This window comes from Limanda limanda, chromosome 4 (assembly GCF_963576545.1).
Source record: "Limanda limanda chromosome 4, fLimLim1.1, whole genome shotgun sequence".
Lineage (NCBI taxonomy): Eukaryota > Metazoa > Chordata > Actinopteri > Pleuronectiformes > Pleuronectidae > Limanda > Limanda limanda.
The window spans coordinates 28,958,236-28,975,555 of record NC_083639.1 but is presented as its reverse complement, the minus strand read 5'-3'; the positions used below and the strand labels follow the sequence as shown (position 1 = coordinate 28,975,555).

At 44.0% G+C, this 17,320-nt stretch overlaps 1 protein-coding gene across 1 annotated transcript in view; it reads left to right on the top strand.

Moving 5' to 3' along the window:
- Positions 1-17,320, top strand: part of ptprt (protein tyrosine phosphatase receptor type T) — a 247,061-nt gene that overhangs the window by 204,031 nt on the left and 25,710 nt on the right. The window contains exon 26 of the mRNA XM_061070022.1: positions 16,573-16,658. Coding sequence (XP_060926005.1) covers positions 16,573-16,658 — 86 coding nt within the window. The remainder of the gene's footprint in view (positions 1-16,572; positions 16,659-17,320) is intronic.

The following is a 17,320-nucleotide window of genomic DNA, read 5'->3' as shown; positions in this document are numbered from 1 at the left end:
CTCTGAAGTGTCCTTCACCCAGTCCCCCCCCCGACCGGCTCCTTCCAGCTCCGGGTGGGACTGGTGCAGGTGACCCCCTGCTGGGAGCCAGATGCCGGCAGGAGCAGCTTGTGGCAGATGAATCATTCAGGGTTTCAACATCTGACAGTGAGGGCCAATTCAATCAAAAGCAAAACACGGTGTCGAATAGAAATAACACACTCACTCGTATACATATTTAATGAGATCCGTCCCTTTTTCCAGAATTAATTATCAAAGTCTGTTCAACCTCATTTTCTTAAATCTGACACGTGGAAGCTACTGTGGGAGAAAGGATCTCTTTACCTTCGTGATGATCAAAGCCCGGAGACCTTTAGTTAATTCATAGACGTCGGTTTGGAGCGGGGGGGGGCACAGTGAAGCATGTGCTGTGTGTAGCAGGCGTGAGCCGGGAGAGGACGAGTCCACACGTGAACTTGCTGCTCTGCAATGGAACAAGGGTGGGATAGGATTGTGTTTGCACTGATGATACCTGTGTGTGTCTGTGGCTGTGTGTGTGTTAGTGTGTGTGTGAGCTTGTTATTTTGTACACCTCAGGACTCAATTAGGTAGAAGTGGTATTATATGGTGTGTGTATGTGTGTGATAGGGCTGTGTGTTACAGTTACAGTTAAAGTTAGGGACAAGGTTTCAGTTCGCCTGTCCACAAGTCAATGCTGCACCAAGCTGATCCGTCAGGTTGTGCGTTATGTTGTGTGTTTATACTATTGTGTAGCTGTTTGTTGCCCGACTCTCTCCCTCCCTTCGACCCGTCCGTCATAGTCAAATTTGCCTTTTACTTTTTTTACATTATTATGTTTTTAAGACATACTCTGTAGACATAGTTTCAGGTAAAGTTAAGGTGAGTTGTTGGATCAGAATTGTGCTTCAACAAAACGTGGTCATGGTTAAATCTGCAGATAATAGTTGTGAGCAGTGGTGGGAAGTAACAAAGTAGAAATACTTTGTTACTGTTCTTAAGTAGATTTTTCACATATCTGTACTTTACTTGAGTATTTATTTTCCTGACGACTTTTACATTTACTCGTTACATTTGAACAAAAATATGTGTACTTTCTACTTCTTACATTCTCAAACTGGCTCGTTACTTGAGCAGCGGAGGTTGACGCAGCTCTCTCTCTCTCTCTCTCTCTCTCTCTCTCTCTCTCTCTCTCTCTCTCTCTCTCTCTCTCTCTCTCTCTCTATCTAGGGTTCAAAATTTGTAAAATTAAACATTACATACATTATATTATATTATATTGTTGTTATAATTTTTCAGTCAGTTGAGATAAATCTTGAGGAGAAACATTTTGGGTTGTTTTGTGTCTGTGTAGGACTACTATAAAAAGCACTTTGCATTTTTAATGTTTGGTACTTGTACTTTTACTTTTGATACCTAAGTACATTTCAACACCAGATACTTTTGATACTTAAGTACTTTTAATATGACCTACTTTAAGACTTTTACTCAAGTCATTTTCTGACGGGTGACTTCTACTTTTACCGAAGTCACTTTCAGGGAAGATATCTGTACTTTTACTCAAGTATGGCTTTCAAGTACTTTATACACCACTGGTTGTGAGTCATTGTAATGGAATCACGGAGACCAGCCTGTGTGCAAACCTGCATCAAACTCACATGCACTACACACTAAACAACTCATCGAGGAGTGCATGTGAATGTGTGTGTGTGTCTGTGCGTGTCTGTGTGTGTGTGTGTTTGCACGCACACACGGCTCATTACGAGGGGTTATGATGTCACGGCAGGGAGAGCGCACTAACCTGAAGGCTTTAAAATGAAACATTGTGCTGAAATGAAATAGCCTGACAAGGACTTGATAGCCGGCAGGAATTATGATAAATTTGCTATTAGTACAAATCCTTTAATTACAAGGGCCTGGTAATGGAAACTGTCCATCTTGCCTGCTGTGATTGTGAAAAGACTAATTTCCTTGAGAAAACGTTGTAAAAAGGCCCCGGAGGGAAATGACTTTGTGTGCCGTCTTTATTAGAACGAGGAAATGTGCTGCGACAGGCGGAGGCTGAAACTTTAAATATGGGTTAAAGGTTCTTCTGGTCTTTTCCTCCAGTCGGGTTGAACTCGTATTTCTGCTTTACAGCCTGAGAGCTCGGAGCAAACTCCCACATGTGAGCTCTGGTGCACACGGTGGATCCGGCTGCATGCAGGAAGCTGATCTTCACACTCACTACCTCGTTCGTTAGTCTTCATTTGACGAGTTTAAAACTTTCCTTTAGTCCCTGGAGTCTCGGGGCCTCATCAGCCACTTTGGGAGAAGTTGGACTTGCCTTCACATTCTTGTACTTGTGCTTATATACCGATAGTGTGAGAGCAGAGGAACCTCCACCTGTTCTTTCAGTTCAGATTAAAGTGAGAAGTCAGAAGCGGGGGTGTGAAAGTGTCCCCAGTTGTGTCTTCATCACTCGTCTTCATCTCCAACCTGAACAAATGATCATTGAGCCTCAGAGAATCACAACAAGGGAAACTCTCCTTGAGAGACTCAAACCAGGATCCAAGATCTTGTCCTGAAGATCCCTGTTGATCCCTGTGAGGACGTTTGACTCTCTGTGATCTCGTCACTTTTCCCCCTTTCTCTTCCTCTATCACATGGTCCTCCCCTCCCTCCCTCCCTCTCTCCCTCCCTCCCTCCCTCCCTGAATCAGTTTGCAAAGGGCTGATCTGAGTTGAAGTGTTAACACACTCTTCCTCCGGCCATCTGCCGAACACAAGCGCTCGCTGCCATCTCTGGAATCCCTTCAGCAAACTGAATACATGTTAATCCACCAGCCTCCTGTCCTCCTCTCCTCCTCTCCTCCTCTCCTCCTCCTGTTTCTTCCCTCTTCCCTCCATCTTTGTGTCACTTATCTCCCTCTGATCACCTTCTTGCTCTTCTTCTGCTCCATCTGCGCTTTCTCCTAAATTTAACCTCATTCTCTTTTTCTTTCTTTGTCTCTTCATGTTCTCTCCTTTTCTTTTCTCTCTTTGAAACCCTCTCCTCCCCTTTCTTCAGTTCCCTCTCTTCTCCATCCATCCATCCCTCCAAACTGAATAAATGTTTATCCACCAGCCTCCTGTCCTCCTGTCCTCCTCCTCTCCTCCTCTCCTCCTCTCCCATCACCCGACTCCCACTTCCATCTCTTCCCTCTCCTTCTGTTTTGTTTCTTCCCTCTTCTCTCCGTCTTTGTGTCATTTATCTCCCTCTGATCACCTTCTTGCTCTTCTTCTGCTCCATCTGCGCCTCCTCCTATATTTAACCTCATTCTCCTTTTCTTTCATTGTCTCTTCATGTTCTCTCCTTTTCTTTTCTCCTTTTGAATCCCTCTCCTCCCCTTTTCTTCAGTGTCCTCTCTTCTCCATCCATCCATCCCTCCAAACCGAATAAATGTTTATCCACCAGCCTCCTGTCCTCCTCCTCTCCTTCTCTCCTCCTCTCCTCCTCCTCCTCTCCTCCTCTCCTCCTCTCCTGACTTCCACTTCCATCTCTTCCTCTCCTTCTCGTCCTGTTTTCTTTCTTCCCTCCATCTTTTTGTCCCTTATCTCCCTCTGATCACCTCCCTGCTCTTCTTCTGCTCCATCTGCACTTTCTCCTAAATTTTATCCTCATTCTCTTTTTCTTTCATTGTCTCTTCATGTTCTCTCCCTTTCTTTTCTCCCTTTGAATCCCTCTCCTCCCCTTTCTTCAGTTCCCTCTCTTCTCCATCCATCCATCCCTCTCTTCGGATCACCTCTGACAGTTTACGGGTTGAGGCAGAGCACGGCGGTGTTTCCTCATTACAGGAATCTGTCTGCTTCTATTTCCTCCCTCCTCCCCTCCGTCCCCTCCTCTCTGCTGCCTCTCCTCCTTTCTTTCTTTCTTTCTTTCTTTCTCAGCCCTCCATCAGTTCATAGAGCAGCCGTCCCATATGGTCATTTATAATTCAACAGTCCCATGCCTTCAGAGTAAACAGATTCATTGGCTTTTATTTATACACATGCAAACAGGGGCATGTGTTATATTATATTATATGAACGGCAGGATGGTGATTTGGAAGAAAGAGACAGAGGCTCACTCCTCACAGTAAACACATTACCATAAGTCAGATTACAGTGTGATTATCAAGACTAGTCACTGAGGGGAAATATATTGAATCATTCAAATACACTGAAAAACTGTAAAAGTAAAATCCTTTATAATATTCCGTCCTCCACCTCCTCTCATCTCCTCCTTTTGCTTTTGTCTTCTCCGTGTTTTGCATTTTCCTCTCAGCCGCCACCGTCCTCTCCTCCTTTCTCCTCCTTTCTCCTCCTTTCTCCTCCTTTCTCCTCCTTTCTCCTCTTTTCTCCTCCTTTCTCCTCCTTTCCTCCTCCTTTCTCCTCCTTTCTCCTCCTATGTGTTGATCTCTGACTCCGACTCTCTCTCTGAACTTCATCTATTCACCGTATCTTCTTGAGTGTGTCACTCTCTCCTACCTCTGCCCCTTGATGTCCTCTTCTTGTTTCCTCCTCTTCCTCTCTCCCTCTCTCCTCTCCTTCGTGCACAAACTCCCCCCAAAGCCCTCCCTCTATTCACTAATGTGCACAATTGTACAGGTGAATGAGAATCATTACACGGGCTGTCAGTCTTTGCCAGGCGTTGCTAACACACACACACACACACACACACACGCACACACACACACACACACACACACACACACACACACACACACACACACACACACACACACACACACACACACACACACACACACAGACCTCCAAACATCAGTGGTACAATCAGTACCTCTTCCTGCATCATGTTGCTCCTCATTACAGCTGAGGTGATCTCTGTGTGTGTGTGTGTGTGTGTCTGTGTGTGTGTGTGTGTGTGTGTGTGTGTGTGTGCGTGCGTGTGTGTGTGTGTGTGGTCGGGTGTGTGTGTGTGTGTGTGTGTTAGGGTGTGAGACAAAGACTGAAACAGAGGGTGAGGGCATCGTGTCTCTGTGAGTGTGTCTGTGTCTGTGTGTGTAACAAAGGAAGAAGGATTTGAAAAGCAAATACAGCAGCGTGTGTGTTTGTGTGTTGTTGAGTGTGTGTGTGTGTGTGTTGTTGAGTGCGTGTGTGTGTGTGTGTGTGTGTGTGTGTGTGTGTGTGTGTGTCCACGATACACAGTCCGTCCTCCTCCTCTCTTATCTTCCCTGGCGCCGATTCTCTCCACGTCTGCCGAGCTGCTCTGAAGTCAGAACGCCAACAACTCCTCTGAAGTGTTGACCAAAGAACCACAATAAATATCAGGCGTCACCCAAGCTGTCAAAAACAGACACACAATAAACACACACTTTTTGTACACACATCAAATACAAACTCAGTGAATATAAGTCCAATACCTAACGTCCACACACACACACACACACACACACACACTCAGACTTGTTCAGATCACAGCAGTCTGGCTTGTGGCTGATTGGCTGCCGCGGTGCAGCTGAGACATTATTCCACGAGACGCAGGGTTTAGTTTCAAGAGGTTCGGTTTTGTTGTCTTGTTTCCGCATAATCTCACTGAACAAACCCATTTCAAAATAAATGTGTGTGGCTCAATATTGAAACATCGAGACTGGTGAGAGAAAGAGACCTGAGCATCTTTAAGGGAAAGTCCACAGATTTGATATATGGGAATCATTTTACAGATGTTTGGGTTCTGAGGGAGTTTTGTGAAGCGTTGTGAGGCCGTTAATCAGATTCCTTTAGAATGCAATGTGCAGTATAATCTGCTGCTGTAGGGGACTCCATATTTGTGATCCAGATGAGGAGGCTGGGGCCTATCTTGTGCGAGATAGGATAGATCCAGAACCTGCTGGAGGTAGGACTCATCCTCTCTGGTCTGGAAATGCATTCAGATCCCACAGGATTAGTTGTAGAGTGCAGCTGGGGAGAGGGATGTCCGGAGAATCCTGCTTCCTCGAGCCAATCCCAGATTAGTGAAAGAAGACAGATGGATTCAAACGTTGGACATCCCAGCATTTCAGGGTCATCTTAGAGAAATAATCAAGCTACCCTTCATCGTTTTAAATATTAGGATATTAGGATTTTCTATGGATCTAAGAGGCGAAAGCCAAACTATAAAGAAAACCCTCGGATCAAAAGAGGTTTCATGAAGAACTGTAATTAGCCGGGTTCTTCTCTCCAGGTTCTGATTGAGCTTCAATCTTTCTCTGATGTTTATTCCTCGACTCTGAACAGAAAAAACACAGTCGGTGACGCACGTCGTCGTCTTCCTGAAGTGTAAAAAAACAAACAAAACAACAAGAGACAAACAGGAAGAAAACGACTGAAGAAACAGATTGATTAGGTTTCTCATCTCCAGCAGATGATGAAACGGTTTCGGTTGCACTTTCTCAGTCGGAGGTACGAGCAGATAATGACGATAATGAGGCTGATTTTTAACGCCACTGATGATATTATTAATGCTGTTGACGGTTTGATTGCTGTTAATCATTGTTCCTCTTCAGAAGCAGTCGGGGGGGGGGGGGGGGGGGTTGTCAACGACACAGTAATAACAATACACCTCGGATTTCAACGCTGATTTAGAACAGTTGCAACGAAGTAACGATTTCATCCGTGATTGTGTTTTTTAATTAGCACGCGGAGGATTATGAGTGATTGTGTTTCATCCTTCAGGAACTTCAGGGGCCTGACGATTGGAGATGCGTTGATAGCTGTTAATGATGATCTGTGATCATTGACATTATGTGAGGGTGGATTGTTGATGACCGAAATCAGAATTAATGAGACGTGCTGCCGTCTAGACATCTATAGAGATATTGACTGAAGGAGTTTGACTTTCCTTTTTAACCGATTCAGTGAAGCTAGAACTCAAATCTTTATCTTTAGACTCCTCGGGTTCTAAAGCTGCGTCACCGAACCAGGTACCGGGAACCTTTCCAGGAAATCTGTGAATTCTGCATTTCTACCAAAGGGCCAATTAAAGGTCCCTTCTACTTTATAGATGTACAGGAACATTTGGACGAAGATGTCTGATTGGTTGAGTGCCCCAGTTTTTGTTTTTGCCCGTCAATCCCTGCATTAGTTTAGCAAAAGAATGAAATTGGATCATTAAGATTTAAAACTTCTACATGGTTACTGTTGTGTGTTGCTCTAAATCCTTGTGGTATAGTCCTCTGCATTACCAGCAGCTGGGGGACCCATTGTCCCATTGTCCCGTTGTCAAAGTTCCAGATACTTTTAGTCCATGTGTGGAATCCAAACCATCAAAGCGGCTCATGCTTCGGCTGCTGTGACAGTTCTACACTGACAAGCAGGAACAAGCTGAGCTCAGCACGACTCGTTCACTTCCCACATAGACTCAGACTCCTCAGGCCTGGCTTGTGATTGGCCGGCTCCAGGAGACTTTACCCAGACATTAGACTCAGAGAAAGATGCTTCCTCCACAAACACAAACGTGACGCTGATGGAAAGAGTCGGCTCTGTAAGTGGGAAAGTCGATTATTTGTTGAGGTGCTAAAATAAAGAAGAAGTAAACACGCAGGGTCGTGTAAACGTTTCTATCTGGACGTCTTCCTGTGCTGTGTGGTTATACATGCAGCAGGGGATTGTGGGTAAAGAGCTGTGTGTTTTGCAGATTGTGAAATTCTCCAGAGATTAATAAAGGTTTAAGAGACTTGACAGAACAAAAATGAGCGAATGGCAACATCTGGATATTTAACATGTGCGGTGACACTATTCAAACTGGGGCCAGACGTGAAGGAATTAATTGGTGCTCACTGTCAGCTGTTCTGTGTGAGACTAATTCATATTTTTAAAAAGTATGAACGATGATCGGTTTGGCTGCAGCTTGGATTTGGTGAAAATATAACGATATTAAAACCGAACAGCAATTCCCCAAAAACAAATACTCGCAGGGATGTTAAATGTTGTTTTGGAATAAAGTACATGAATCAAATTTCGATTCCTGTGTCCATATGAAAAAACAGGTTGTGTTCTTTTGAGCTGAAGGAACTGGTGGTACTAGTCGTTGATTTATTTTTGGTTTTTGAAAATAGATAAATGTGTAAATGTGTTTAAGCTCTTAAGTTTTTTACCTAGACTTGTTCGATGCCAGACACTTTTACTAGCCTCAGTGATGAAAGTAGTGAAAACACTCTAATTAACCATTCAGCCAATTAAAGATAAAGAAATTTAACTCACTAAATTGTCCAGAAACAATCATTTGACGTCATAAGTGACATCAGTTTTGAAAATGGCATCATTCAAAAATATCTGTGCTGCATCCAGTCAGAAAAACCTGAAACTTCTATAGATCGGAAAATAATTCCCGACAATATGATCAGAACGACGTCATCGTGAGGTCACTGTGAAGATGATGATGTCATCTACCATTGAAACCAGTACACACACAATCTGCTGCTTATTCGAATCATGTCTCGATGACGTCATCATTAAACTCACACAGTGTGAGGTGCGGGCGCCACTTCTTCTTGGCTACACACTAAATAACACAACACTGGTTCAGCTCTGCAGTGTAGTGTGGAGAGGCTGCTCCTCTTTTTTCCCTCCCTCTTTTCTCTCTCTCCCACTGCTTTTCATCCCCCTCTCTCCTTTTCCCTCCCTCCCTCCTGACAGCCTTCAAACAGCTGGAAACAGCATCTTGAGGTGTGTGTTTGTGTGTGTTTGTGTGTGTAAGTCGACAACACTCTGAGCTGTTTGACACACCAGCTGCAGGGAGCTCTGAATGAGCAATTACACACGTTTTAACACCCATGCGCACTAACACACCCACAAACACATGCATGCATGGACGCTTTTACACACTTCCACACCCTCCGCCATGCACACACACACACACACACACACACAAATATATGCACGCATGTGGCCAAAAGGGCGACTGCACACACATGCACAGAAATACCACACACAAGTTGCTGATGCTGGAACACACACGTCACTTGAAACACTTTGAAAACTGCACACGCACAAACGCACAAACGCACAAACCTTTCAACACAAAAAACTCCAAAGATGTTCCGGAACATACGAGCAGCAGTGAGTGTGTTAAAGATACTTTAACACACTTACACGCCGCTCCGTCTCTTACACACACACTTACACTCAATCAAACGTGCTATTAAATTCCCTAATGCCCTGAGCTGCGCTGACGGCGGCGTGTGTGTGTGTGTGTGTGTGTGTGTGTGTGTGTGTGTGTGTGTGGTGAGTGAGTCGAGCTCCGTGGGGAGTTAACTGATTAACTATATCTGTGACAGACACAATCCCTGCTTAGTGGCGACTGGAAAGAAGGAGGCGAGGAGAGCGTGAGGAGGAGGAGAGAGGAGAGGAGAGGAGAGGAGAGGAGAGGAGAGGAGAGGAGAGGAGAGGAGAGGAGAGGAGAGGAGAGGAGAGGAGAGGAGAGGAGAGGAGAGGAGAGGAGAGGAGAGGATGAAGAGGAGGAAAACTTCCTGTTCAGCAGTTTTAACTTGCTACTGTTGGCATCTCCCCCCCCCCCTGGCTGTTAAATACCACCTCCATTTGTTTCTATGGACGGAGGTTTGTCTTTCCTCAGCAGTGGAGAGAAGAAGTAACGCGTCTTGTTAAGATGCTGAATTGTGTTGTTGTTGTTTTTTGTTGACCTTTTGCTTCACTTGTCCTGTGAAGTGTTGCCACACTGCAAAAAAGTCACTCACAATTGCATTAGTGTTAATTATTTGTTTCTCGTTGTGCAGTTGATTCCATTTCTGTAATGTGGGTAATTTACTTGTTTGGTCTAAAAGAGACATTGTAAATATACTTAGAATGTGAGGTTGCTGTTGTAAAGATACTCGATAAACAAGCAACACCTACGACAGGTAATTGTTAATTTTTTGTAGCTATACGGCAGTCGGAGGTAATGCTGACACGGGCAATGTTCACATTACTTTGCATTTGTATAATTCTAAGACAAATAAATGTATAAATATGGTCTTATTACATATAACACTTGATTTTCATTGGCTTCAAATGGCCGTGAGCTAAACCTAGTCGTGTTAGACCAACTCGGTTTTGAGAAGTAGAAATAGAGGAAACATAACTGAAGACTATTAGATGTATTATCTATCATTCATATTAGTATATATACTTTTACATTTTCCAGGCAAGTCCCTTGATTTTTTTTAAAGTAAGTTCCACTTACTCAGACTTAACAGTGCATCAGAAACTGACTTTAAGTTTCTGCTTTTAACATCCGAGGATCAATAAAGACCAGAACTCTCATTTCCTCGATGACCATAAAGTGACGATGCTTTAACATCCGTCATCGTGGGAGAAAACAGAAGAAGGGTCACGGGGGGGGGGGGGGGGGGGGGGAGTCTTTTAAAACACGGGTATGAGTTACAGTATAGATGGTGAAATCTCCCATCATGCATCTCTTCTGCATTAGAGCCACTCCACGGTATGACATTATCTTTCTCCAGCGTTGTATAATAATCCCTAATGGGCAGATTGAGGCATTACGTGTCCCCACGCCCCCCCCACACCCCCCACACCGCTCTCTTAAGAGCCAGAGCTCGGTTTCACGTTTTGCTCTTTTCAGGCGTCGAGGAGACAATGGAATGTGAACGGCAGCAAGTGGAGGTTTTAAAACTGCCTCATAACGGAAACGACCACAATAAATCTGCAGGACACTGATGTGGTTCATATTCAATATCTGTGACTCGGCGATTTCATTTGTCCGGGACTCAAACCCCCGAGCCACAAAGGCTTTTTAGTATCATGAGGTGTTTAACTTTAAAATGGAGTTTAGTCCTAGGTTTCCGTTTAACTTCAGTTTATATTTAAATGTCTTTGTGCCTCATCAAGCAAGACTAATCCCGTGTAGACATTAGTCTTATGAAATGGTAATAAACTCATCCCCAGGATTTTGAGATGAGCTCCGGCTCCAGCTGAGGTATTTTTAAAAATGTGTGTCTCACTTTTGATGACGTGGAGAATAAAACTTCTCCGTGACCTTTGATTTTTTTTTTGATAAGAGCGGCTCCTGTTTGCTGTGGCGCTGCAGCTGCAGTCATTAGGCTTCTGCTGGTTTTACTTGTGTCTCTGCAGCTTTCAGTGAACACACTCTGATCTCATGTCCCCAAATTACAGCTTTCTGCTGCTTTCAGCCGCCCCCTGCAAATCTCTCCCAGATAAAAATAACAAAAAAAAAACACACAACAAGTCTGTTTTGTGTGTGTGGCCTTTACTTGGACCCGGCAAGTTAACAAGTTCTCTCCCGGCAAAACTTTCCCAGTGGCTGCTTGCTGGGGTAATGGGGACGTGGGAGAGGGAGAAGACACAGACAGAGAGACTAAATGGAACCAAACAAAAAGGCAGAAAGTGGCGGAGAGAAGACGCTGCTGGAGAGGAGAAAGGGGGGGGTGGGGGTTGATGCAAGGTCAGGAGGAGAAGGAGACAGAGCAGAGGAGTGGAGCTCATTAATGAGTAATGGCTTCGTGGCCCTTTGCCCTTGGACACCGCGGCTCCTCCTGATGATGATGTTGTTGTTTGCTCCGGTGCTGCAGATGCCAACATGAGTCCTGATGCAGACTCTGTGAATGGACGTGGTTTTGCGTCTCCACTAGGGATGGGTATCGTTTGGTTTTTATCCGATACCGGTTCCTAACCGATACTTTTAAAACGATACCGGTGCCTAAACGGTGCCTGAACCGATACTTTTTTCAAAAAAGTGCACAAAACGATGCTTGACTGAGAAAGGCTTTTTTTATTGCCAAATATATTAACTGTTTAAAGTAGATTATAAATATAAATAAATACAAAACCCTTTTTAACTTAAAACTATGAATAACATAAGAACTGTTAACAAAAGTTTACACTATACTTAAATAAATAAAAATAAATACAAAACACACACACACTCTGACTCGTGACTTCGGTGCCTGAGCCAAATGAAGACTGAGGGTCGCTTTCCCGTCACGCGGAGACCCCCGTGTCTCTGCGGCGGGGGCTGTAGCGGAGACCTCAGTCTTCCATTGGCTCAGGCACCGAAATGAAGCACCGAAATCTCCGTTGCATTTCGGTCCGGGTAGGTACCGGTTGTATTGGAACCGGTTCCATATTGGAACCGGTTCTCGGTACCCAACCCTAGTCTCCACTTCCTGTCGCTGTACAAAGATTCAGCCAAATACGTCGGATGTGGACGCTACTAATCCCGGGCTGGTGTCATCGTCCGGAGTCCGAGTTTGTGCAGAAATCCATGTTTTTTCAAACACATTTAATCAACTTGCTTCGGAGGATTGAGATCGATTTGTTTGGCCTCGGTTTTTGAGGAGCCTGTCATGTCGTGCGTCTCTGATCCAGATGTGGCTCCGGAGGACGGAGTTGAGCAAACGCATGACTCAGCTCTATTCACCAGGAAACTTTGGAGTCAAGTCTTTTTTTTTTTGGAAACATTAGTGTTGGCATTTTATCTCGATTTGAGATTAAGCACAAGTTTGTAGATCCAGACGTAAGTGATTCGACTTCATTGAGGCTCCTGTTTGCTCGAGGCTGTTGCTGCTTTTAGTTTGACACTAAAATCTTTCTTAAACTAATTTTAATCTGTATCTCACTCGCACACACACACACACAGACACACACACACACAGACACACACACACACACAGACACACACACACACACACCCTGTCAGCCTCTTCAAACCTGTGGCCTGTGTCCAGAACTGCAGTGTTGGCGAGCCAGTACCTTCTGCCATCTCAGCCCAATTAGAAGCTCCCCTCCCTGGGCCGAGAGAAGTGGTCCTCCCTCCCTCCCTCTCTCCCTCCCTCCCTCCCTCCCTCCCTCTATCCCGTGGCTCTGGTATTATGACAGCCTCTGACACTGGCCCCTGTGTAATTACTGCTGTCTGAGGGAGCCCGACAGCATGGGGCAGGAGGAGAGGCAGAGGAGTGAGGAAAAGGAAAAGTCGGGGTTGGTGAGAACGATGAAGGATGAAAAGGGAGAAATGGAAGAAGAGAAGAGAGACAGGCAGAAGTCTGGCAGATGACCCCCTGCTGAGTGTGCTCTCACAGGCCGGGTGTGTGTGTTAGTGCCGAGCTGATAGCTGACGACAGGATCTCGTACCTGCAGAGTGGAGTCATGTTGCCTCTCAGCCGGAAACTGGCAAATTACTCAGATATAGAAGCCGCACCGATAATTCTCCCGGAGCTGATCCGAGACGTGATAATGAAAAAGGGGGAGATTCGCTGAAAGCCTCCAGATTAAACGCGTCTACTCTGTATTAGCGCTTCACGTTGGGTGATGTAGCGTCTGACGGCGGTGGAGCGAGTGATTCTCCTCCAGGGCGGTGAAGAGGCAGAGCGGGTCTGTAGCAGCAGGGATCGTTCGAGACCTGACACATTTCAGGGGTAAATCCTGAAGGAACCTGAGAGAATGTCTGACTTTCTGCTGCTGTGGAGACTTTAACTTCTGGTGTCAGTTTCACAGACTGAACCCTGACCGGCCGGCCATCGTTCAGGAGTTCAGGTGTTTATCTCTCTGGCCTCATGAAGCATTTTAAGATGCATTTCCACCAAAGGACCAGTGTTTAAATATTTCAGGGGGAACCTTTTACCCTTTTACCAGTTCCTGCTTTGTTTTTGATTCACTTTGTTACATTGCATTACATTTCATTTAGCTGACACTTTTATCCAAAGCGACTCACAATAAGTGCATCAACCCCGAGGGTACAAACCAAGAACAACAAGAATCCAAAAAGTACAATTCCTTCAAAAATGAATACAAATACAAAGGACTATAAGTAAGTGCCATTTAAGTGCTACTAAATTGTGAGTGTCAAAAATTGTTTGTATTTTTTTTTTTTTTTTTTAGATTTTTTTGTATTTTTTGTATTTTTTATTCAAGGTATAGTCGGAAGAGGTATCTCTCTCGATGTGCAGACACACACAAGCACTTGTTACGACCTCAGCAGCAGAGATCGATTGAGACCTGACACATTTCAGGTGTAATTCCTGAAGGAACCTGAGAGAACGTCCGACTTTCTGCTGCTGTGGAGACTTTAACTTCTGGTGTCAGTTTCACAGACTGAACCATTGACCGGCCGGCCATCGTTCAGGAGTTCAGGTGTTTATCTCTGTGGCCTCATGAAGCATTTTAAGATGCATTTCCACCAAAGGACCAGTGTTTAAATATTTCAGGGGGAAGCTTTTACCCTTTTACCAGTTCCTGCTTTGTTTTTGATTCACTTTGTTACATTGCATTACATTTCATTTAGCTGACGCTTTTATCCAAAGCGACTCACAATAAGTGCATCAACCCCCAGGGTACAAACCAAGAACAACAAGAATCCAAAAAGTACAATTCCTTCAAAAATGAATACAAATACAAAGGGCTATAAGTAAGTGCCATTTAAGTGCTACTAAATTGTGAGTGTCAAAAATTTTTTGTATTTTTTTTTTTTTTTTAATTTAGATTTTTTTGTATTTTTTGTATTTTTTATTCAAGGTATAGTCGGAAGAGGTATCTCACTCGATGTGCACACACACACAAGCACTTGTTACGAGTGCTTGTGTGTTTTCCGGTCAACAGCAGCACGGGCGGGGAGGGGCGTGTACTCTACCTCGTGTTTACTGTTAGTAAATTAAAGTATTACTACCCGGCTACTTTCCCTCTGGCTCTTTCAAACGCATCCCGTCCATCCAACATCAAGGATCTTCCTCAGAGTCGAGCTCCTCTGTAGTTTCCCTGCTCGCTCTGATCGTGATTACTCCACTGGACGAGTCGTTCTGTGTCTCGACCGCGAATAGAAAATTGACACATCGACTCCACGATATTCACACAAAACTAAAAAATGTGTTTGCTTACACTCGACAACATGATTGCTCCCGTGCTCCGGCTGTCAACACAGAGGAAGCTGCATGGATACGACTGGAGATGTGAGTCGTCTGCTCACATCTCCAGTCGTATCACTGGATCTATAATCACAATGGAAAAGGGTTAGGGTGGAATTATTTATTTATTTACAGTTACAGTCTTTTCATTGTGTCACGAGAGATGGATAATAATCATCTGTTTATGTGAGGATTACAAAATTCTGATCTGTTTTTCCTGAACCTCTCTTTAGAGAAATGCTGGAGCGAGAGACTAGATCAAATCTAATCTTGTCTCTTCTTGTGGATCTTTATTTTACCTCAACAATAAAAAAGATCTTAAAGACCTTTGCAAAAAATAAACCGACAAAATAATAATAATAATAATAACATTGTTATAAATAAAAAGCCGGTACCTCTTTAGCGGCTGCTGCTTCAGAGCAAGCTAAAGCACCACTGCAAATACATTAACTCAAAAATGGAAAAGCAACATGCATTAAGAGTGCTCATGTGTCCAATCTCAATTACTTGAGACAAATATAGATTCTTTTAAAGGGGACGGAAATAGGAGTATTTCTAAGGCTGCAGGCAAGAGGCTATTTCTCCGAAGCTTAATTTGAGAAGTATGAGAAAAAAGTATAATTCTCCTATTGATCTTAAATTGAGCTCAGTTTATGTCCAGGAGAAAAGGTCAAGACGATGCAGAGATCTTATTTTGAAAGCAGCATGATTCCCCTCTCAGGCCTCCTGATATTTCTCAAGGCTCAAAGCGATGAGTGGAAAATGAAAAAGAAAGGAAAATGACATGAAATTTTAAAAACCCCTGAGAGAGACGAGTGGATATAATCAGGCTAAATCATCTGCACTTATCTACCGTTGCTACGTTACAGCTAAACAAAATCACCTCTGGCAATTAGCTATAATCACCCTCATTCAGCGTGTCTTAATAATATGGACGACTATTAGAGGCCAGGACAAAATAATTGACTCTAAAAAGGGGAGAGATGAAAGAAGGGGGGGTTTAGATCCGGTGACTTGACCACACCAGAGCACGATGTTCAAACTCAAATGAAAGGTTGCTAGATATATAAATGTGAGTGATAATCTTGTGTCTATATTGACCTGGAGCCGCTTCAGTCACTTTTTAGAGAAGTATTTGAGAATCAGCAGAAAGGAAACAGCGACATTAATAAAAAAATGACTCGTACCATCGGTGGTTATGTGCTGTTTTGCAGGTATAAGTTGTTATGGATCATTTGAAAGTAAATAAACTCGCAGCTCGTTGTAAAACAGTGTTTGTCCCATAAACGCAGACTCGTCAAAACAACATGTTATGAATCTGTGTTGTGCAAAAATGTTTACTGCCGATGTTACAGCTTCCGTTAAGCTCATCTGAATGGAACTGGACCGAGCTGAAAGTCAAATGAAGTGACCGAATAAAACCAAACCAAAACCAAACCATGCCTGTTGAATCTTTCCGGATGTTTTTAAAGTCAGTCGGTCAGAAGTTGTGACGCTCGGTATCCTCCAGATGTTTTTGGGATGAAAACATCTGTTGCCACTGAAGGAAGAAGACAACGATCGCAGTGTAAAAATGTGTCACGTTAAGAAGTGAAAACCTAACGACGGGAGCTGTGAAGTTCGTGGGTCGGACCCCAGCCAGACAGTTACTGCTCAGATCTGTGGGTAAATGTAACTTTAGGCCTGTTGTATTTTTCTGCTATCTGACCCCACAGACGACCACACCAGGGTCCGCCTGCAGCTGCTGGAGGGAGACCCCCACTCCGACTACATCAACGCCAACTACATCGACGTGAGTCTACACACACTTCTGTGGTGGTCTCCTGGTAAAAGACGCTAGACCGTCAGAACTTCCTGCTCTAGAGTCTAGACCCTAATTCTGACAAAAGCTACATTTGACATGAACCTAAACTAGTCTCAACATCTCTGACGGACGTTTGAAGCAGAACAAAATACAAAATGTCTCTTAAAATTCACATGAGTCTTTGCAAAAATGGAAATATAATCACACTCATGCATCCATCAGTGTGTTTCCCTCGTTCCTCTCCTCCGTCCAGTCGTTAACTTTCCAATTTCATCTCTCACCCACAACGAGGTTCTTAATGAATATTTATTTGGAATCAAACGTTCATTGAAGAGAATGTTTTTTATCTCAGCAAGGTTATATCTCCCATGGGGGGGGGGGTAATCGTTGGTAAGAGAGTCATTGCTTTTCATAAAGGGCGAAATTCAAGATTCTTCCTGTCATTGAGTTTTGTGTTTGTTTGGGGAAACGACCTTGAGTTGTGCTCCTGGGACGAGTGGAGGGAGTGCACAAATTAAAAGAGCCCAATAAAAAAGGGATGAAAGTAAGAAAATAAAGGAAAGTGGTAAAGAACTGAAGAAGACAAAACGAGAGGAAAACGGAGGCTGAGGAAAGAGAGGGTGACTAAGATCTTTTGTTTCTGTCTCACA